The sequence below is a fragment of the Rosa rugosa genome, chromosome 2, assembly GCF_958449725.1.
Source record: "Rosa rugosa chromosome 2, drRosRugo1.1, whole genome shotgun sequence".
Taxonomy (NCBI): Eukaryota; Viridiplantae; Streptophyta; class Magnoliopsida; order Rosales; family Rosaceae; genus Rosa; species Rosa rugosa.
In genome coordinates this window covers 5006685-5028452 of record NC_084821.1, presented here as the reverse complement: position 1 = coordinate 5028452, position 21768 = coordinate 5006685, and the positions used below count along the sequence as shown (strand labels likewise).

At 37.7% G+C, this 21768-nt stretch overlaps 1 protein-coding gene, 1 long non-coding RNA gene and 1 pseudogene across 2 annotated transcripts; all 3 read right to left on the bottom strand.

Moving 5' to 3' along the window:
- Positions 1-6976: 6976 nt before the first annotated feature.
- LOC133732806 (G-type lectin S-receptor-like serine/threonine-protein kinase LECRK3) lies at positions 6977-10492 on the bottom strand (annotated as a pseudogene).
- A 6260-nt stretch (positions 10493-16752) lies between these two features.
- LOC133728378 (uncharacterized) lies at positions 16753-17351 on the bottom strand. Its single transcript, XR_009855822.1, has 2 exons — positions 17178-17351; positions 16753-16942 (listed from the first exon to the last, which is right to left on the bottom strand). It is a non-coding gene; the product is annotated as an uncharacterized LOC133728378 (long non-coding RNA).
- Positions 17352-18482: 1131 nt separating this feature from the next.
- Positions 18483-20820, bottom strand: LOC133728377 (uncharacterized). Its single transcript, XM_062155794.1, has 4 exons — positions 20315-20820; positions 20164-20238; positions 19583-19715; positions 18483-19339 (listed from the first exon to the last, which is right to left on the bottom strand). Exons 1-4 carry the CDS (start codon positions 20393-20395, stop codon positions 19251-19253), a joined length of 378 nt encoding a protein of 125 aa, XP_062011778.1. The 5' UTR covers positions 20396-20820; the 3' UTR covers positions 18483-19250.
- Positions 20821-21768: the final 948 nt, after the last annotated feature.

Below are 21768 nucleotides of genomic sequence, written 5' to 3'. Positions count from 1 at the left end.
GAAAATAAAAAACACAAAAGTAAAAATCTTAAATAACTTGCCCTTTGCTGTCAGTGAATCGATTTCACAAATCATCCCTTCAGTACCAGCAGTCTAAATAGAAGAACTACTTCTCGCAAACATTATTGCACTAACACGTCTGCAGATGACAAAAGCCGCAATAGGGGGATTAATTAGACAGCCCAAAACGTCAAAGACATTCATTAAACATTTAGAACCATTAACCATATTCATTCAACTCTCAAAATTGTATAACAACTCTCAAAATTGTTCACTGACCCAGCAATCAAACAAATGAAGACTCACAGATTCACAGTCCACACGTTCTCAATTTCTCACCTCCTTCCTCCTGTCTACTCCGACTGCTCGTCTTCCTGAGTTCCGGCCTTCGCTCTCCCCAAGACTCCAACTCTCCAAGAGTAAGATTTAAGACTATTTAATCAAAAACAGAGAGTTAGTTACTGAGAATGGGTTGAAAATTGAAATAATTGGTTACTTGACTTACTGGGTTCATGAAATTTCAGATGAGGGACTGAGGGAGATTGAGAGTTGTGAGATGAAATTTCAAATAATCAAATCTATTAACTGGAGATCGATGGATCGGAGACCAACATCCCAACAATGAAGTATAGAGAGAAGGTTTACTTACAGTGGGTCGAAGCAAAGCCGTGGGTCGGCGGTTCAGCGGTTCGAGATTACGAATAGGAAGACTGAGACTGAGAGGCTAGCTTAGAGATAAGGCCGAACCGTCGAACTTTGCGGTGGGTCGGCGGCGACTGAAACTGAGGGACAGAGGGAGTGAGTCGAAGAGAGGCTGAGGGTCAGGGTCAGTCGAAATCTCGAATAGAGGCTAAGGGAATGAGGGATTAGGGTTAGCGACTAGATTTAGGTGGGATCGTAATCTCCTGCAGGAAGTTTGAGCTCGTATTGTGGGCCGGCTAGATTTAGGTGGGATCAAAAACATGCGACTTTGAGCTGGACCGGCGGAGAGAGAGAGAGAGTGAGAGCGAAAGTGAGAGGTGAGAGCGAGAGCGAGAGAGATTGGGACTAAGAGTGAGAGTGAGAGCGAGAGTGTATCGATTTCACTCTCGATAGGCTGGTGAGATGGTGAGAGTGAAAGGGAGGAGAATGACCTAATTTTTTTCAACTAAGGAGGGAAGTTTTTTGTTTTGATACGACTAAGGGAGGGAATTGAGCAGATAGGGATTTGTGTTTTGGCTAGAAAATAAATGTAAATTAAATTTTTTTTATTTTTTCTGATTTCTCAGACAACATGTGTCCCAGTAAGTGTTGTCTTAAAGTTGTCAATTTCACCAAATTCTAATTGATTACAATGTGTTGGCCGAGTTTGAGAACAAACGACAAATATAACTAACATGTCGTCTGACTAACTCAGACGACACCAAAATGTCGTATGTCGTCTGTTACGTGTCGTTTGATTCACTTTGTGTAGTAGTGATGGCTTGCTGCAACACCTCGGATTGGGAAAATATGCCATTATATTCAAGGCTGAGGAAGTATGTTTCTTGCTATATTTGTTTCTAGTATGTTATGTGTTCACATTTTTTTAAGGATATTTAGATTTTGGTTCCTAGTTCATAACATCTTTTTGTATACAGTATCTTATTATAGGTTTGTTGGGCATCAAATCTCTCATGTGTTTATTACCTTACTACTTGATAGTGGCATGGTCTTATGACTATGTTCGAGCTCATTTGGTACTTGGTAGTTGTAGGATCCAGCATAGGAAACAAACATTATTTCCCAATCATATTAGCAAAGCAGCACATATCTGAAACTGTTTTTAAGACTTACCCAGATGGTTAAACACTGGAGTTTTGTTAGGTTAAATAGATAATTGTAAGTGAAGGAGACAATAAGTTTCTAAAATTTTTCTATTCAGCTTATTAGTAACATTTATGATCTTGTGCAGATTGATATGACTGCATTGAAGCAGATGGGAGAAAATGACCTCAAAGAGCTGGGAATACCTATGGTATTTACATTTTTCTTTCCTTTTCTGTTCTTCTGTTAGTTTGCTCACATATGGATTTGAGGTATTTACTGAGAATTTGTTGCATTAAATTTTCATACTATCAAATAATTATGAGGAGATTGTCCGAAGCGTTCAGCAATTGCTAACTAATGTTTGGTTTACTAGCTAGATAAGTACCTAATAGTTTGAAACTTTATATGAGCAGGTGGAGGGGGTGAATGGTTTGGTTTCAGAACTTGCTGTTGTAGCAGCGCAGAAGAAAGCCATGCCATGCTTGACAAATGTGAAGCATTGCTGGCTTCAGCAGTAGCTATGAATTGTTTTAATTTTTGTTTGGTCCTTTGCTTACTAGAATTTGGGGACGGGGTTAATTGATTGATGTAATGAATTCTACCAATACATTTCCAATTGTTACTTTGTAAATGTGATTAATTATAGTGAGGGTAATATATATGAATATGAATATGACATTTGAGCAATATAAATTTTTTTTTTTGTTTGAAAAGACCTCATTTACGGCGCATAGAGTGTGCCTTAAAATAGGAATTCAGTCACTCTTTCACAGCGTGCATGGGTATGCCTTAAATAGAAGGTCTTTTATGGCATGCAATGTGGGCCGTAAATGACCTCAATCACATTTGTGGAACCACTTTTATGGCGCGTTAATTGTTCTTTTATGACGCATTTTTGCGCGCCTTAAAAGACATGAGGTCTTTTACGGCGCCAGCATTTACAGCATGCTTTTGTGCGCCGTAAATAGGCTTTTACGGCGCACATGGTGGGCCGTAAAAGACCATTTTTGGCTTCGTGCACGAAGCCAAACTACTTGTTTTGCACCCTCTGTTACCGCCATGTACTCAGCTTCTGTTTTTTTTTTTTTTTTTTTTTTAATAAATAGAGGATTAGGCGATATTAGCTCCTCTGTGACAGCCGATTTGGGGCGTCAAGCACCCACCCGCAATCTCGAAAGAAAGGGGACCATCACAACCGGGAACCCACCGCCCATCCCTCTATTTAACTTTATTAATAAAATAAAAAAGGAAAGAATACAAAAAGAGGAAGGGGGACCAAACCAAAAACCTTCCCCAACAAAAGTATTTTCTAGACAATCCCCCAAAACCAAGAGAACGTAAAGAGAAAAGAGGGTGTTAATCTGCACATTCATAAAAACATGCAGCGACAACGTAGATAATTGAAGTTGATCCCGTAGCTTGAAGTTGCAATTGTCAACTAACCATAGCAGCGCAGCACATTGAACTACCACATTGCAAATCCCAATCATACCAAGGTGCCCAGCCTTAATAACCGACATATTAAGATTGTCTATAGAAAGGGAAACCCAAAGCATCCATACGCAAGTAAGGACAAACCTCAGGTGGAGGAGTGACATGCCAAGTCAGAGAGGAAGAAACCAGCCCCAGATTAGCAAATCTATCTGCAACTGAATTTCCCTCTCGAAGAACATGTGAGCAGGTGAAAGAGATTTGTCGAATACGAGTCAAACAATTGTACCAAGCAACCCGTAATGGCCAAGGAGGAATAAACGAGGAAGAAGAGAGACATTGGAGTACAGCTGTAGAATCACTCTCTAACCAGAGGTGATGCCAACCATAATGAAAAGCAAACTCAACGCCAATAATAACAGCCATAAGTTCAGAGAAGAAAGCCGTTTGCTGCCCCAAACCTTGACAATAACCACCAATAAAATTACCAAAACCATCTCGAAAGACTCCACCACAAGCTGCAGGCCCGGGGTTGCCCTTGGCCAAGCCATCAGTATTAAGTTTAAGCCAAGGAAAGAGAGGAGGATGCCACAACACAATCCGAGGTGCAGTTCGACATTTGACAACTGGAATCACACCCAAACTAGAGAGAACTTTTGAATCCAGAACACCATTGACAAAACCAGGTGTGTGCGGGGCTATAAACCGAATCCAAGCCTTAAGAGAACGAAAAACCCGCATAAGCTTCTGTTGTTGACAAAGCAATAGTAGATTGCAAAGTTCGACTTCCAACTTACCGCTCCATTAGCAAGAGTAAACACATAAGCTATAGTGGATCGGCATTTATCCAAATCACCTGCGAAATTAGAGTCCACATATCCAACAACACACTGACTTGTCTTATCCTATTGAAACACAATTCCAATTCACAGTACCAAGAATAAACCGTAGAATCCATTTCACTGCTTGCCAATGGCTTTTACCAGGGTTATGCATATATCTGCTCACCACACTTAAAGCCTGTGAAATGTCAGGTCTAGTACACACCATACAGTACATCAAGCTACCAACAACACTAACATAAGGAACTTTAGCCATATATTGCATATCATCAATAGTGCTAAGAGACATAGTAGATTTAAGCTTGAAATGAGAAGCAAGAGATGTACTTACATGTTTAGATTTATCAACCATGCCAAACCGCTATAGTATCTTCTTCAAATATTGTTTTTATGACAAACAAACATTGCCTCTCCATCTATCTCTTTCAATTTCAATGCCCAAAATCTTCTTAGCTTCTCCCAAGTCCTTCATTTCAAACTCACCACTCAACTGTGATATTAATTTTTCAATCTCCACCTTGATCTTAGATGCAATTAACATATCATCAACATATAAGAACAAATAAATGAAAGTCCCATCATGTAGCTTGCGAAAGTAAACACATGGATCATAAAGACTCCTAGTATACTTCTGACCAAACATAAATTTATCAAATCGCTTGTACCATTGTCTTGGAGACTATTTCAAACCATACAATGATTTATGCAGTTTGCAAACCAATTTTTCCTTACCAGCAACTTTGAAACCATTTGGCTGAGTCATATAGATCTCTTCTTTTAGTTCACCATGTAAAAATGTAGTTTTGAACATCAAGTTGTGCTAACTCAAGATCAAACTGTGCAACCAAGGCTAATAGAATACGAATATAAGAATGCTTCGCAACTGGAGAAAATACCTCATTGTAGTCTATTCCTTCGTTTTGTGCATAGCCTTTAGCTACCAATCTAGCCTTGTACCGAGGTCCTTCCTTTTTAGCAAAAGCCCATTTGTAGCCAATTGCTCTCTTCCCATGTGGTAACTAACTGAACCAACTCCTAAGTCTTGTTCTTGTGAAGAGACTTCATCTCCTTATCCATTGTTTTTTCCCATTCTACACTATCTGCATGTATCACAGCTTCTTCATAGGTAGAAGAATTTCTTCTTCAGTAATTGGAAGTGCATAAGTTACCATATCATTTAGCCAAGCTGGCTTTGGAGCATTTCTTTTTCCTTTTCTAAGTGCAATTGGTCCATATCATATTTGTATATGCTTTAGGGAAAACTGACTTGATACACATTTCCGCAAGCGTATGTATCATTGTCAAGATAGGGAAATATAGTGCCCAAGATTATCGTACCACGAGGATTAGTGGCTAACCCACAATCCTTGGATAGTCGGAACTAAAGTCACTAAGCAAACAAAAGAAAAAGAAAAAGAAAATAAATAAATATGCTATTCTAAGGCACCAAGCCTTAGCAATGCTCAGCTTTGGTTTTCACCAAAGCCTAATCAAAACTAAGAGCCTAGTGGTGGATATAAACAAATGAGTCGAAAATTGTAGGAAGTTTTGAATTGTGAATTAACTAAACTAAACGCAACCGAAAAGTAAACTAAACAACTAATTAACGAACTAGAAAATTAAATTTGGGTTTACAAATTAATGGGAACATGGGAGTGTCGGGTGATTCACACTAACTCTCTTGCAAATATCGATGCCAATTTCACAAATGCATGCATTTCCTATATGTGTCGAGTCCCGTATCTAGTACCGATTAAGGCTACTAAACCAATTATCCTTTCGGTGTATTGACTATGCCGGTTAAAGCCACAATCAACTCTCTAATTTGGGTATTATGCTGGTTAAGGCCGCAATATCCAAAATTAGAGGCCTAGAGAGCAAGATAATAGAGACCCAAGCAAGCTTAGCTACAATTAAGCTAGCAATGGTCACCACACTTAAATCCTAGATGCCACAAGACTAATAAGTTGTCAATTTATCAATCTATTCATCACAATTGCCCACAACATAATTTCAAAGGTTGACAAAGCCTGAAAACAAGCTTCTAAGGACCAATAAATTCGGATTTAAAGCATACACAATGAAAATTGCATTTATTAAAATTAAAGCATCAATATTTACACAAGATGAGTTAGGGCTTCACAACCCTAACTCCCAAAATTGAACTACTCACTATCCATAGTCAAATACATCATCAATAGCAAATAAAATTATGGAATAAATAATAAGGAAGAGAGGGGAGAGTTCGCTTTGTCACTTTTAGCTATGAGCTAGTATGAACCAAGTAATTTCTTCACGCAACTACCCAAAATAGAGGTGTGGTGCTCTTGATGATGATTCTTTGAAGCTTGAGTGAGAAATCATTCTAAATTCCCAAAAGATTACTAAGAAAATAATAAAGAAAAGATGATGGGAAGGTGATTGATGGGAGAGGGCAGCAGTGCTCCCCGTTTGGCTCTACGGCGCTGTAGGGTTTTTGATGTTAGGAGGAAAATATGGGGTCTTGGTGTTGGTCGAAGGGTGAGAAGAGAATCTGGTAGACATGTGGGTGGTGGTGATTGCAAGAAAGGAAAATGAATGGATGATTGTCTGGTTGTGTGCGTGAGGTAGAGAGAATGAAGGATAAGGTCGCGTGGCTGATAGGTTTTGGAGGTGAATGAAAAGGAGCAATTGCCACGTGTCAAATGGATAATTAACCAATGGGTAATCATCAAAGCTTGCTGCCACGTTTTGTGTTTTTGATTAATTACCCAATTAGGCTTAATTAAGTAATTAAGCAATTAACAAATCCACAATTTCTTTCTTTTGTCAAAACCTCAAATCTTCACTATTTTTGCGTCATTTTCTCTTGTTTCCGCAACTCCGCGTATTTTCTACAAAATAAATAAAAATAAATTAATTACATAATAATTGACTTGAGGATTAACTTAATTATAGTGTTTTAGATACAATTACATGCATAGAAATGCGTGTAATAAAAAACAATCGAGTAAATGCATGCTAAAACCATAACCCAAGCTGATTTGATCTTACATAGATTTCAATCTCATTCAATTTTCACCACTCAAATGCTGAGGACCATGAGTGTAGTCAGCTGGGTTTGTTTAGGAGCTTGGGAACCGCCGTACGGTGGATAGTTAGGATCTCAAGTATTTTTGTTTTAGTACCGTGAATTATTTATAGTTATCGTCTATTTCAAAGTTGGAAGATTGAGAAAATCATAATTGAAGTTTTATACAATATATTGATTGCCATCACGTGGAACAAGTCTTACAAATTATGATTCAAGGTAAGACATTGAATTTTCATTATTCTTCGCTCTAGTTTCCGAAGTCTGCGTGATGGAGGTGTGGTGGATTGTCGGCGCAGGTGGCTGCTCACATAGATCAGGTGAAGAAGAATGTTGTGGGGGTGCGTGGGACAGTGGTGGTGTTTTGGCTGTTGGCATCGGCTGTTGGGTCTACTTTCCGGTTGTTCAATGTTGCTGGCTGACAGGTACGAAGGTGGCAGTGGTAGTGACAAGACTATGATCGATCCAACAGAAATGCAATCATTTACAATATTGAACTTGCAAATGAGGATGGATCTGGTGGAATTGAGACTTCAACAGTTCCTTCAAGCATCAATGTGAGTTTCTTCGTTGTGGGTCTCAGTGACGGATCCTCCTGGATGCATCACAATGCAATCATCAAGTACTTCTCCATATTCTTGATATCATGCACTGCCTCATCATCATTGTCAAATAGTAGACGCAATTTCTTTTGCGCGTAGCAGTCGTATGCCCAGTCAGCTAGTATAATTTGATCTTCATCCTCTGCCTCTGCCTCAAAATACTTCCTTAAGCAAATAATCTCCAGTAACAAAATGCCATAGCTGTAAACATCAACCTTGGTTGTGATAGGCATATTTTTGAACCATTCAGGAGCCACATACCCTCTAGTTCCCCTGATTCCAGTAGCAGTTCGAGTCTGGTCCGTCTTCAACAGCTTGGCTAATCCAAAGTCAGAAATTCTTGCCATGAAAGAGTCGTCTAGGAGAACATTTTGAGGCTTAATGTCACAATGTATGATTTGGCTGCTGCACTCCTCGTGCAAATACAAGAGCCCTCTTGCTGTACCCAAAGCAATTTGCCTTCTTTGGTGCCAGCTCGGCCTTGACTCTCCAAATAGGAAGCTTGCTAGAGAGCCGTTGCTCATGAACTCATAGACAAGAATTCGGTGCTCCCCCTCGTTGCAGAATCCTATTAGCTGTACCAAGTTTCTGTGATTTGTTCTGCCAATTGCACTCAATTCAGCTTTGAACTCCAACTCACTTTCTTTTACCATAGTGTTCAATCTTTTGACAGCAACACATCTCCCATTATCAGACGCCAAATCTCCTCTAAAAACTGTTGCAAAAGCACCACGACCAAGTTCTTCCTTGAATCCATTCGTAGCCTTATTTAGCTCCTTGTAAGTGAAACATATTAGGTTCATCCCTGGTATGACTGAGTGTGGTTGAATCACCTTTCCTTTCTTAAAATAGAAACCAGAAACAACCCTGTAGGTTATTAACATTAAGAGACAGTTCAGAAACCCAGAGCTACTCAGGAGCACTGATCCGATGAGGATTATAGTTGAATGATATCTCCTTCTTGAATGTGCTTGTTCAGGTTTCAAAGTAGAATTCCCTCTCCTTATTTTGATTAGAGCTTTTCCACCATTACTGGGGTCAATCCTTCCGTTGCGAAGAGGTATTGACTTGAACCAGCAGTCCCCGTTTCTGAAAATAGCAACTGCACAGAAACAATCAGCTAGGCAAGTCTGCCTGCACCAATCCTCAGTTACCGGCGTAAACATCTCATAATCAGATTCAGGCCAATCTGTGTTTTGCATCTCTTCAAAATAGAAAAGATCAGTCTCCGGTGAGGCCGCATCACAGCTTTGTGGCACGAAGGTCTGTTTGCATCCTCTGAGCTCATCATTAGGATCAATGAACGTGTATCGATCCATCTGGGCAGTGGCAACTTGGCCCTTGGTCATGTTGACATAAGCCGTTGAAACCACATGCACCACCGCCTTTATCTTCTGTAATCCTCACACAGATGTCTGAAGGTATGAAGGACAAAGGGGACCAAGCCGTGATCCAGTGTCCACTTGTGTTGGTGCTTTTAGGGTAGACGTAGTACCTCAACACTCCATCATAGTCAAGAGTTACTCTGTGGTAGAACTCCGTGGCTGAAGCTGTATTGTTTAGTACAGCAGTAAGTATACTTCCGTTCTTGCTAGCAAGGTAAATAGCTCCAGTCTGCAGGTTGAAGATGACTTGATATCCGATCCCCATACTTTGTGTTGACCAATAAGCAAAATTAGCAGAATCCGATGGGTAATGTGTTGTGTAAAGCAGGAGATTTCCATCATCTTGTAGTGTAAACATGAATCTTCCTTTGGAGTAATTTGTTGCTGTTGTGGGAGCAAAGAGGATGGTGCCTTGATTTAGAGTCTGCGTGGGTAGAAGTGTATTTGTTGGCCCAGTAAAACTCTGCCACAAATACGTTGAATTTTGATTAGCCAACACGAAATTTCCTGTGTCGAGCATGGCTGCATAGGCTACTCCCATCTGAGCTGAATCGGCATGCCGTATCTGTGTGCTTATCACAACATCATTGAGTAAAAGCTGGCCATCTGCATTAAGTACGACTTTCGATCCTTTTTGCACTAGATTGTTGCCATTCGCTGACCATACAATAGTCCTTTCAGCTATTTTGTTAAACCAAATGGCTAGTAAGAAGCCATTACTACTAACTTCTTGGAAACCAAAAGCGAATTCCCCCGATGGCGAGGCCCAGAAAGAGTTATTGTCAAGTGCAGTGAGTGATGAGCCCAAGGATATGTTCTTATAAGTTTGAGCAATTGTGGAAATTGGGAGTAGCTGTAGAAGAAGAAGAAGAAGAAGAAGGTAAAAAGGATATGGTAGTATAGAAGCCATGGTATGAAAGTATGGAAGTGTCAATGGTGATATACAGAATGCAATCATCATTTGCATTATATAGACCATTTTTAGTAGGACAAGGATTATATCGACATTCCATCGATCATAGTTATTTTATTCACTTCTTCTGCTTTCCAATTATTTGTGCAATTAATAGATAAACTATAGCAGCGAGCTGCAGGCTGCTTGGCTTCTAGAGAATTTGTATGAGCAATTATTTTGGATTCTAAATCTCAAACCTTGACTTTCTCGTTTTATTATATAATGACCGGCTATGACATGATGTATATGGAAACTTATGAGCTCAAGCAATTGCATCGGAAGACGGATGGTTTTCGAGTTGAACCGTCACAAATGGTTGATGAAAGCCGGTATTCATCAAGTTCTGGATGATTCCTCGTGTCTTTTCCAGGCATATAAGCATGTTGAGTTGTATCATTGAGCGGCCTAATAGATTAACAAGACGTACGTGTTCTTTGTGATTCTTAGTTTTAATGCTTTTCGTTTTGAGTAGTGATGAAATATTTTAGCTATACTGATGAAATATTTGGGGAAGAAAAAAAAGGTGCATATGGAGCTTGTGCTTTATATTTTGTGCTTTTGCTTTTGCCATAGTGTTTGCTATTTGTGATGGGTTTTGGAATGGAAATGTAAGTGGAAATCTTGAAGGTTAGTCTTTGGTGGTTTTGTGTGGAAGTGGAATTTTTTTTTTTTTTTTTTTTGATTGAAGATAGAAGAGCAACAATGCTCTCCATCTCCCCTTTATTTCAAAAGAAAGAAAAAGATACACATATATAAGAGGGGGGGGGGGGGGGTTATAAGTAGGTGTTTTGTGTGGAAGTGGAAATTCACATGTAAATGGCAAAGTGTTTGTTAATATTATTTCAGTCAGTTTTATGTTCCATTTTTTGCTTTAGCCCTCGTGTAAATGCTGGAGGTTCTGTTTTTTTATCAACTGATTGGTCGTAGGTTCAATTTTCCAAATAATCATTTCATCATTGAAGGTGATCTCCATTTGTTCCCCATTGCACTCTGTATTTGTCAATATTACTTCATTCAATTGCAATACGTACGTGCTAGCTTATGAATAGAAAAATATGAGGTTGGCTTGTTATGTCTTGACTTAGATGACTAATTGATATTCAATAGGTTGTTGTAGTTTTGAACTTTTGATCCATCTTGATAGGAATTATTTAGTACTCGTCCCAACAATGTTTGTTTAGTACTAGATCGATCAGGTAGCAAATATACATATATATATATATATATATATATATATTTTGACTCTTTTCAATTGCATTTATCTGTCACTGCACTATTAGACTTCATGACAGGAATTATTTAGTACTTACATGTAGATTTGGCTCTTTTCAATTGCATTTATCTGTCACTGCACTATTAGACTTCTCGACATGAATTATTTAGTACTGGTCCCAACTCCCAACAGATGTTTGTTTAGTACTAAATCGATCAGGTAGCGAATATACATGTAGATTTGGCTATTTTCAATTGCATTTATTTATCACTACACTAATAGACTTCTTCAAACAATGGACTCTGTCAATGTTTTCATAATCCCTAGATAGCTTCTTACACTCTCTGAAATATTTTTTAATTTTTTTTGTTTCCAGTTGAGTGCACAGTTTCGCATTGCCTTCTTTGTAGAAAAGGAAAATGATTTTGTACTTTTATCGATATTAGTTAGGCATTCTTCATCAATAATCATACGTTTCTGTCTTTATGTACTTGTACGTGTATGTTATTCACTCATTCTCCACTAGCAGGTGGAGTTTCTTTAGCTTGCAGCAATCGTATGCCTAATCAGATAGTATCATTTGATCTTCATCTTCCGTCTGTTCTTCAAAATTCTTCATGCAGCAAATTAATAATCTCTAACAAACATAATTTCGTAACTGTAAACATCCATATTTACTCTGTGAGCCTGTGATATATAGGAAAGTTTTTGTGCCATTCAGGGGCCACGTCCCCTTTTGTTCCCCTGATTCTGGTAGTAGTTCGACTCTGGTCCGTTCTCAAAATCTTGGCTAATCCGAAGTCTGCAACCTGCAACTCTTGCAGTGAAAGATTCTCCAGAAGAATCTTTTGAGCTAGGCTTAATGTCACAATGTACAATTTGGCTGCTACACTCCTCATGCAAATACAAGAGCCCTCTTGCAACACCTATGGCAATTTGGCTCCTATGCTATATATATTTAATTATTTGAGTTGTAATTTAACTGTAACTGCAATTAAATTTATTTGCTTTATTTTTTGTTAAATATTTCCTATAGATTTAATAATAGAATAAGCTATAATACATTATATTCCATTGTCTTGTTGGTCACTTGGTCTTATGATTTTCGTAGGGTTATTTGCTTTTCATAAATTTCTAATCGGCATATGCTTATAATAGTAATTAAACTTGAAACCTTAAGCATTAGTTCAACCATCCCCAACCATTACGCACAATTAATAGCTATAGAAGGAGAAGCAAAAGCAAGAAAGCACATGGTACGTAGTTCAAATTCATAAATGTTAGGATGTGATGAGAATTAATTAGGAACGGCAAGTCCTAGTTGGACTTGGTTAGTCTTCCTAATTGGACATGGTTGATGTCAAAGTTTATTCCTATCAAGAATAGGATCTTTTCTCCTGTACAAGAAGGTTTGGTTTTCCTACTACCAATTGGATTATAATTGGGGTGCCTATATATAGAGGGCATGGGTAGTAAACCAAGGCATGCATGGTCGGTGCATGCGATCATCAACAAGAGAGTGTATATCTCTTGGGTAAGGGAGCAGAGATGTCAAGAGTGAATACAGCTCTTGGGTGAGAGTGAGTTCTTGGGAAATTCTATGAGTGTGGGTGTACAAGGGTTATGGATTTGGGTTATGGTGATTTAGCTCAATTGTATCTTGTACTGTAATTATTCTCATAGTGAAGAACAAGTATCTCTCGGGAGGACGTAGGCATAGATTTATGCTGAACCTCGTTAAATCCCGGTGTTCTCTTGTTGCTTGTCTTGTGGTTTGTTACTTTTCTGTCGGTCTACTCTGTGAGCCTTGACGGGAGGGATTCTAATTTCCTTAACATGAAAGAGGTATAAACCCCACTTGCATTCTGCCATTAAATCTAGACATAAGTTTGTCCACTTTTGCAGGGGCACATTTCAACCTCTTTTATTTATATTACTGCCATAATTGACCAAGAAGTCATATATATATATATATCGGTGCTTTCCTGAATTGTATGTCTCTTAGTTGAAGACGTATGAATTCTATATCTCCAGCAGCAGGGACTGCCTGACTTGAAGAGAATTTAAAGCTCTTATTTTGCCGTCCTAACAGTAAAGCTTCAGATAACAAGGACATGTACTAATATCATACATAACAAGGAAATAACCTTCTTTTCTATGACCATCTTGAACATTATTTGAGGAGACTCCATAACATTATCTAAATCACAGTAGATATGACTACTTTATTCATGTCTAGCAGTTACACAACATGGTATATTTTATCACAGGCCCGCTCACCTGCGGGACGAAATTAAAGGGACAAAACGGGACGAAATCATCCCAGCCGTTAGATGTTAATTGAGTTGATCCAACGGATAGAATAGAAAACCATTAAAATAAATTTTTTTTAACTCATTACCCAATCCCGTTTAGTCTCAACCAAGACTCCACGTTCAGTCTTGGGTTCTTCCTCGGTTCCTCCTCCCTCCCTCGTCTCAACTCTCAATCCTTCTACGGATCCCTCAGAGCCTCCCATATACCATTCTTGATTCATCCTCATCATCATAGGATTGGTCTATCTTGAAGGTATTGTTCTTAGATTTTACTCTCTCTCGATTTTAGGGTTTTTTTTTTTTTTTTTCAATGATTCAATCCTTTTGCAGTTTGGTGAATCATGGAGCCATCGTATTTTGTTTGATGATTTCATTGCTGGTGTTCTGATTTGATTGTCGAAATTTTGGTATTCTTTTGCAAGTATTGATTTTGCTGGGATATAGAGTTGGTCAAAAGAAAATGAAAAAAGGTCAATAATTTTTTTCCCGACTTTTTGTCCATGGAATGGATTGAATCATTGAATAGGAAGCCTCATTGATCCAAAAAGGTCAATACTCTTTGTCCTGGTTTCATTTTCTTAATTTTGAGCTTAAATGGGTATGCTTTTTGTTTAGGAAGTCAAGAATGATTTTGGTGATTGTAGTTGATTGCTTAACTCGTATTTGCTGGGATGAATGGGCAGAGTATGATGATTTGGTGTTGTTTTGATGAGTTTTCAGTTCAGGTTACATGGGCCGATAAGCTATACGGTTATAACTAAGAAGCTCCTTTTTTTTTGTTTTTTCTTTTGTGGAATGTGTGATTGAAACTTTGGGGAAGTGAAGTAGTCCTTATAATTAAATTAGTGCTGGGATGTAGCGTTTGAGGGAAAATTCTAGTATACGTCGATGTATGCCATACATTAACTTTTTTGAATATTTTAGACCGTCGGATATAATTAAACTGAGAATATATCTAACGGTTCAGAATATTCAATGATGGTGACCTGCTCACCTGGTAGCCTTTTTTTTTTTTTTTTTTGCAAAATTCTGAATTACATGATAAATCAATTTCATAAATTATAACTATAATCCACGACATAAACCCTAATTCCTAAAGACCAGAAACTATCTCGGCCACCCCATCGTTCATTCAACAGCTACTCATTCAACCTAGCAGAGTTGCGAAGGCTTCGTATCCAGGTAAACGGCATAATTGAATTTGGTTGACCCCATATATATTTCATTCAACAGCTACCATCATTGGAATCATTCAACCTATAACAATCCTGTACGTTTATGTTGATTTTTGATTGCAGTGAGTACATGATCATTTTGCTCAAGGACGAGGACAAGGAGGCGAAAGAGAAGATGCTGTAACCCAGGTACATGGTCATTTTGATCATTCTGTTCAGTATAAGATTGAACCAAGAAATCCGAAGGTTATCAACCCAGGTATGAGGCTTCATTTTTCTTTGCAGCAATTTTTATCTTTTGTAGTGTGAGAAACTAGTCTTTACTCTTTCGAAACTAGTCTTTATCTTTCATAAATTTTATGTTTGAGCACCGATTCCAGTTGAAGATTAGACTATAGAGTTTAAAGACCTTCGTTTTGGTCTCACTGGTCTTAGGGCTAATAGCAAAATAGAAACAAGTAGGGAGGAGGGCAGCCTCCGAAGCATAACTTCATTAAGTTCAATTTTGATGCGGCTTGTGATGGGAGGAGGGGCTATACTGGGTTGGGAGCAGTGTTAATTAAAATAACCACATTGGACACCGATCTTCCTAATTACTTTGATTACTTTGCTATTTTTATCCACTGGCATGCATGGACATCACTGTTAAGGCAATAAATTTGCTGTTCATGTTGGTTTTAAGTCCCTTGAAATTGAAGGGGATGCCCTTACGGTGATTAACACGCTCCATGAGCAGGGAGAAGATCTTAGTGAGGAAGGAAATATATTGGATGAAGCAAAAGATGTGATAAGGCAATTAGATCATTGCAGCCGGGGGTATGTTCGTCGGAACTGTAATATGGTTGCTGACAAGATTGCAAGAGAAGCTCTTTCTTTTACTAATCCTATGCTTTGTTTACAGTTTGGGCCTTCATGGCTTTATAGTTGTATTGAGAGGGATTCTTCTCATAACTAGTTAGTTCTTGGGTGTGGTGCTCTTTCCGCGTCCCAGTTGGGAAAGATTTTAGTGAGGCCATTAGTTTTATGCAGTTTATTACTTAGGTGGATTCTATTATCCTTCCATGGATCAAAGACGGTTTTGATTCACATTCGATCATGGTGTCTAATTTGATTCCTACATTTTCCCTCAAGTACAGAGAGTCACAAAGAATGCAGAAATTTTCTTGGTTATTTGTTTCATAAGTTGCGTGCATGTTTATCCTGTTGGTGTGTACTGGATTAGATGGATGCATCATTTCACTGTCCAACTCAATAGAATGCATGATTTCTAGTGGCACTTCCAAATATGTTGGTGTGATGAAATTGTTCAGTACTTTGTAACACCGCCACAACCCAAAACATGATATCAATAGAGTAATGAAGCAATGAAAATGAAATTTTTGATCCTTATTTTTCACTTCTCAACTGCTTTCCGAGGTTACAAAATTTTGAAAGACCAAGTAATCTCCTAATCTGGTAGTAGGTCTAGTCTTCATTATAAATCATGTAACAAAACTGACCTCATGCAAAGGCTTTCCAGGTTCGGTAGGATTTATGAAATCCGTGATTCCCATTGCTTGGCCTATGTTCACATTACGAAACTAGTACTAACTTAACATGATGGGAGTTCTCCAACTTAAACTAACAGAGGCGTAAGACTACACTTATCTAACTCTACTAATTGCTCCTATAGTTGACTGTGACTTGTCTACTTTTGATGCATTTCTAGCATAGCCTGAAAGAAAGCTTCATCACTAGCTAGCTTCATTTTCTTCCCCGATTACACACTATATATTTTTGTTCTATTCATTCCTGCAGCTGCTGTTTCAAGTATCATAGAAAAAGAAATTGCAGAAATTGTGATATTTTTTTATTCCACTAACATTTTCAAGACATAATTCCTTGATGCATTTGCAGGAAGATGATATCCATTTGAAAAACCGGTCATCTTCAACCATATAAGCAAAAAGTCAAAAGGTATAATGCAACAACCAAGGCAATTGAAAACGTATCAACTGGGCAAGTAGTATTTAACATATACAACACTTGGTGACCTAACAACTAATACATTGGTGAGTTAACAAGGGCAAACATGTCTTGATGGAAGAAGAGTAGCAGTCAGCCTTCAATCTCCTTGACACCAACATCAAAGCATGGACTGATAACCATGCGAGTCTTTCTTCATACCTGTTGTAAAGAAGAAGCTTAATACATATATAAGATGAAGAAAGTTCATTACTGAAATTAAGAGATGGGCAAGAAAGTATCCACCTTTATTGTACTTCTGAAATACATAAAAATTGGGATCAAACAGTCAAATTTCACACCAAATCAATCCAAAGACTCAAACTTCTCTAAAGATCATGGGTACCCAAATAGAAATCAATCCAAACAATGAAAAAAACTGAAGACGTACACACACCTTTGCTATAATCTCCGCCGCGAAGCTCTCCGGCATGTCCCCAATACTCGGCTTTGATTGCAGATGCGAAGACCCAACTTGAAGTGGTCACCGACAGTAGCAAAGGTGGAGGCGGCGATGGATGAACGACGTCGTCCCAAGAGCACCGAGAGAGAGAGAGAGAGTTAAAGGAGAAAACAGAGAAGAGGCGCTGCACGAAGAAGAGCAATCTAACTCATGCATCAAAAAAAAAACAAAAAACAAAACTGAATTGTATTGAAAACTCAATTGGATTAAATCGACGGTTAGTAAGCTCGATCCGCGTGAAAAAAAAGAGAACAGAAGTCGTTATCTGACGGCTGAAATAAGGAGTACACGGATCGCACTTCACTTCGCTTATATTTGATGTACTAGCGTGGAATTAGCAAAAATATGATTGAAGAATCCTTATTCAGGTGACAAAGGTGGTCAAAGTGTAAACATAAACGACTTTTAGATAAATTTTGTAGTAGAATGCAATGTATAAGTGAACTATTTTATAGAGGAGCATATATCTTGTTAAGGTGAGATATGTTGTCGAGGAGGAGCAGATATCTTGTTAAGGAGAAGATATGTTGTCGAGGAGGAGCATATATCTTGTTAAGGAGAGATATGTTGTCGAGGAGGAGCATATATATATCTTGTTAAGGAGAGATATGTTGTCGAGGAGGAGCATATATCTTGTTAAGGAGAGATATGTTGTCGAGGAGGAGCATATATCTTGTTAAGGAGAGATATGTTGTCGAGGAGGAGCATATATCTTGTTAAGGAGAGATATGTTGTCGAGGAGGAGCATATATATATCTTGTTAAGATGAGATATGTTGTCGAGGAGGAGCAGATATCTTGTTAAGGAGAAGATATGTTGTCGAGGAGAAGCAGATATCTTGTTAAGGTGAGACATATGTAGTAATGTAGTCGATGAGCAGATATCCTGTGAAGGATGAGGTATCTTGTTGAGAAAGAAATATCTTGTCGAGGAGGAGCATAGATTATCAAGAATCATATATTTCATTTAGGGAATAGGGTTAGGGTTACTATTTAGGGGTTAAAGTTTGGAGTTTAGGGTTTAGGGTTTGGGGTTTAGGGTTTAGGGTTTAGGGTCTTAGAGTACTAATGAATGTATCTTGTTGTTTTGAAATTTGTTAAACAACATTTAATACGGATTAGGAATTCAATTGTAGTTAATTTCTAAATAAATGAAAATTTTAGGGTTTAGGGTTTAGGGTTTAGGGTCTTTTATATTTCAGAAAGCATTAATATTTTCCATATATTTAAATGAAAATCCTTTATGTTAATGGAAAAGGGAAAAAAATAGTTATAGATAAATCAATTTCGTTCGTAAGTTATAACCCACAACTTATAGTCCACGACATAAACCCTAATTCCTAAAGACCAGAAACTATCTCGGTTGCGCAAGGCTTCGTATCCAGGTAAAGGCACAATTCAACCTAGAGACAGAGCGGATTTTGAGGAGTGCAGGCAAGGAGGCGAAAGAGAAGATGCTGTAACCCTATAATTATTAACTGAAGGTATACATTACGGAGTTCCTTTCTTCCCTGACTGAAAACTTGAGAACAATTTTGCTCCACTGCAATTTGACTCAGAGAGTGCTGTTTGCTATTTGTGCAGATGCTTGAAGTCTGAAGTATCTTCTTGCATTGAAGAATCTGAAGAATATAAGAAGTATGAACTGGGCAAGTTTCTCATTTGAATTTCTATTAGAAAGTGTGCGGTTGTTCAAGCAGAATAAAGCAAAGTACATATCTGGATGTGTGTTGTTCTTCCAACTATATTATTATAATGTCATCGGCTTAGGAACTACCAACAAATCCTTGGGAATAAATCTGTCATTCATTAATAAGATTAGTTTCATCAAAAGATTGAGGTCACAAACACAATGAGCATTTCAATCAGAAAAAATGACAAATACAAAACTCCCAAAATGACAATAGAATTATAAAGTCTGAGTCAGTGAGTTGTGTATCTCAAGCCTTCTTTTTGCTGCCCAGCATAGGTCTCTTGCCAATCATTGAACTACTCGTCCTGGAAGTTGTCAACAGCCCATGTAGTATGGCCAAAACACCAGGAAAGGGAAGTACGTAAACAGCAGCTTATCAGAAGCCTTGCCAGACTGAACTTGTTCTGATAATATAGTCACATGAAATTTCACAAAAGCAAGCAATACCAAACAAAAGAAAGTTGCAGAGATAGACAATCCAATATGAAACAGAATTTCAACAATTCACACTTTAGAAAATAGAAAATCTCCATCCCTCACAACCTAATTATAAAATTTTCATCACTATAAGTTAACATTAAGGACAAGTTGGTGGCTTAAACACATTTTAACCTGCAATGTTGTTCTGTTTCTAATCCAATGCATACCTAAAATGAGGATTAAAACATAATCTGACATAAATGCTTCATCAGAGTTCAATGGAAACTTGATCTTGGAATTGTGGAATTGCTTGGTACTTTCCCTCTTGCAAAGCTTAGCTGGGATCGTGGCACTGCAGCACTATTGAGATAAATGGAACAAATCACCAGCAAGCAGTATTGTTACAAAATTATATTTACCACAATATCAAAATTTAAAGTAATATGACCTCATCAAGAAAGTTGGCTAAACAGTTTCAAAAAATGAACCTTTTATACTGAAAAACAGAATGTAAAGAACTTAGGTTACATGAGTTGGGGCTAATAAATTATGCGGTTCAGCAAAGATCCACTATTTGCTACAAAAAAGACATTTGTTTCCAGGTAGCATACAAGCTTTGATTGCAGGATGCAGGGACTGAATGAATGTCACTCAAACTCACATGGAAAAAAAGGTAACAGACATATCAGAATCCAACCAATCCTACTTCTTATTATAAGAGACATAAATTTCTTTACACAAACAAAGGAGTACAGTGTGTGTCTCAGTGGATACGAGTCCAACACAGAAGCCAGCATAATCTACTCACCGCAATAGTCCTTTTTTGTGCTACCACTTTGGACGATTCATAAAGCGGTCGCAGCACTTCCGGCACACTCCAAGCCTGGAACAAGATGAAAAACAATTGAGTTTTCCTGAATAACAAATAACCAAAGAAAATAAAGATCCGAAATTCAGACCTCAAGGTTCAGGTGGTCAACAATATGAATGATTGATCCTCCACCCTCACACGGTCGAATCAGATAACCACTAGGAAGCATTTCTGCTCTAACAAACTGGGCAGCAGAAGCTCCATTGGGGCCAGCACCAAAACCAGAAGGGAATATTGGTGAAGTAATGAGTCAGGGAGGGAACAAAACCCCAACAGATTGGACATTACTGGAATTGGAGTTCGAATTAGTCGGCTTCTGGCTCCGACGATGACTAAGAGAGATCGAAAATTTTAGGGTTTGGGAATTCTGATTTGGGATTTTGGGGCTTCTTCGATTAGATTTCTGTAAATTCAAAGAGAAGAGAAACTAAGGATGGAGAGAATTGCAGCGGAGAAGTGAATCAAGTGATAGCGGAGCGATGTTCAGGCAGCCATGGATCTGACACGCTAGAATATAAACTATGAACCAAGGAGGAAGAAGGAAGAAGGAAGAAGGACGCTGGAAGAGAAAGACAAATAGAGAACCCCAATCCTCAGTTCGGTAAAAAAAAAAAAAAAAAAAAAAAAAAAAAAAAAAAAAAGGAAAAAAAAAACACAACACAATCTCTTGATAGAACGAATTATTGTAAAAAGTGGTAGTCAAGTTGTAATTAGTGTTAATATTTCACTATAACAAGTTTGAGAACAGTTTTACTAATAAAACAACGAATTGTGGTAAAAAGTGCTAATTTAGTTATAATAAGTGTTAATACTTCATTAGTACAAGTTTTCAGAACCACTTTACTAATAAAACAACGAATGTGTTGCTATAATAGTAAAACTTCATATATTTAAGTAAATTTACGGTGAGTCCTTTATGGTGTAATAAGGTTGTCTATCTTGTAATTACTGTCCTTTATGAGTTATTTACATATTTAACGATGTTTTTTTCCTGATTTTACGACAATTGAGGTCCAAAGTAGTAACTAAGGTTGTATTTATGGTAATTCTTTAATATTACAAGTTTGAGAACCATTTAACCGATAACACAACGAATTGTTGTAGAAGTAGTAATCAAGCTCTTATTTGTAGTAATTTTTTATATTACAAGTCTGAGACCCATTTTACTAATGTGACAACGAATTGCTGTTAACGTGGTAAAACTTTATGTATATATTATAAATGAGGCGCGAGTCCTTAATTGTGTATTAAAGTTCTATATTTTGTAATTTAATACTTTTCTTGTGTAAATCTCATCATCCATGAGATAATTACTCGTTTGACAATGCATTTTACTATAAATTACAACAATTGAGGTATAACGTTGTAATTATGGTTGTTTTTATGATAATTACATGAAATGTGATCCATTTACAAAAAAAGCGATCCCTTTACCAATGCAACAACAAATGTTTTGTTTATATGGTAAATAATCATATTAGACCTAAAACTTTTCAAGTCCTTATTCTTGTAATCCAGTTGTTCTTTTTGTAACTAGAGTCC

Coding starts and splice junctions, on each gene's coding strand:
- LOC133728377 (XM_062155794.1), bottom strand. CDS start 20,395: ATGCTTCCTAGTGGTTATCTGATTCGACCGTGTGAGGGTGGAGGATCA. Junction 19,716..20,163: donor CACAAAAAAGGACTATTGCG/GTGAGTAGATTA, acceptor TTATCTCAATAG/TGCTGCAGTGCCACGATCCC. Junction 19,340..19,582: donor TGTTTTAATCCTCATTTTAG/GTATGCATTGGA, acceptor CTATATTATCAG/AACAAGTTCAGTCTGGCAAG.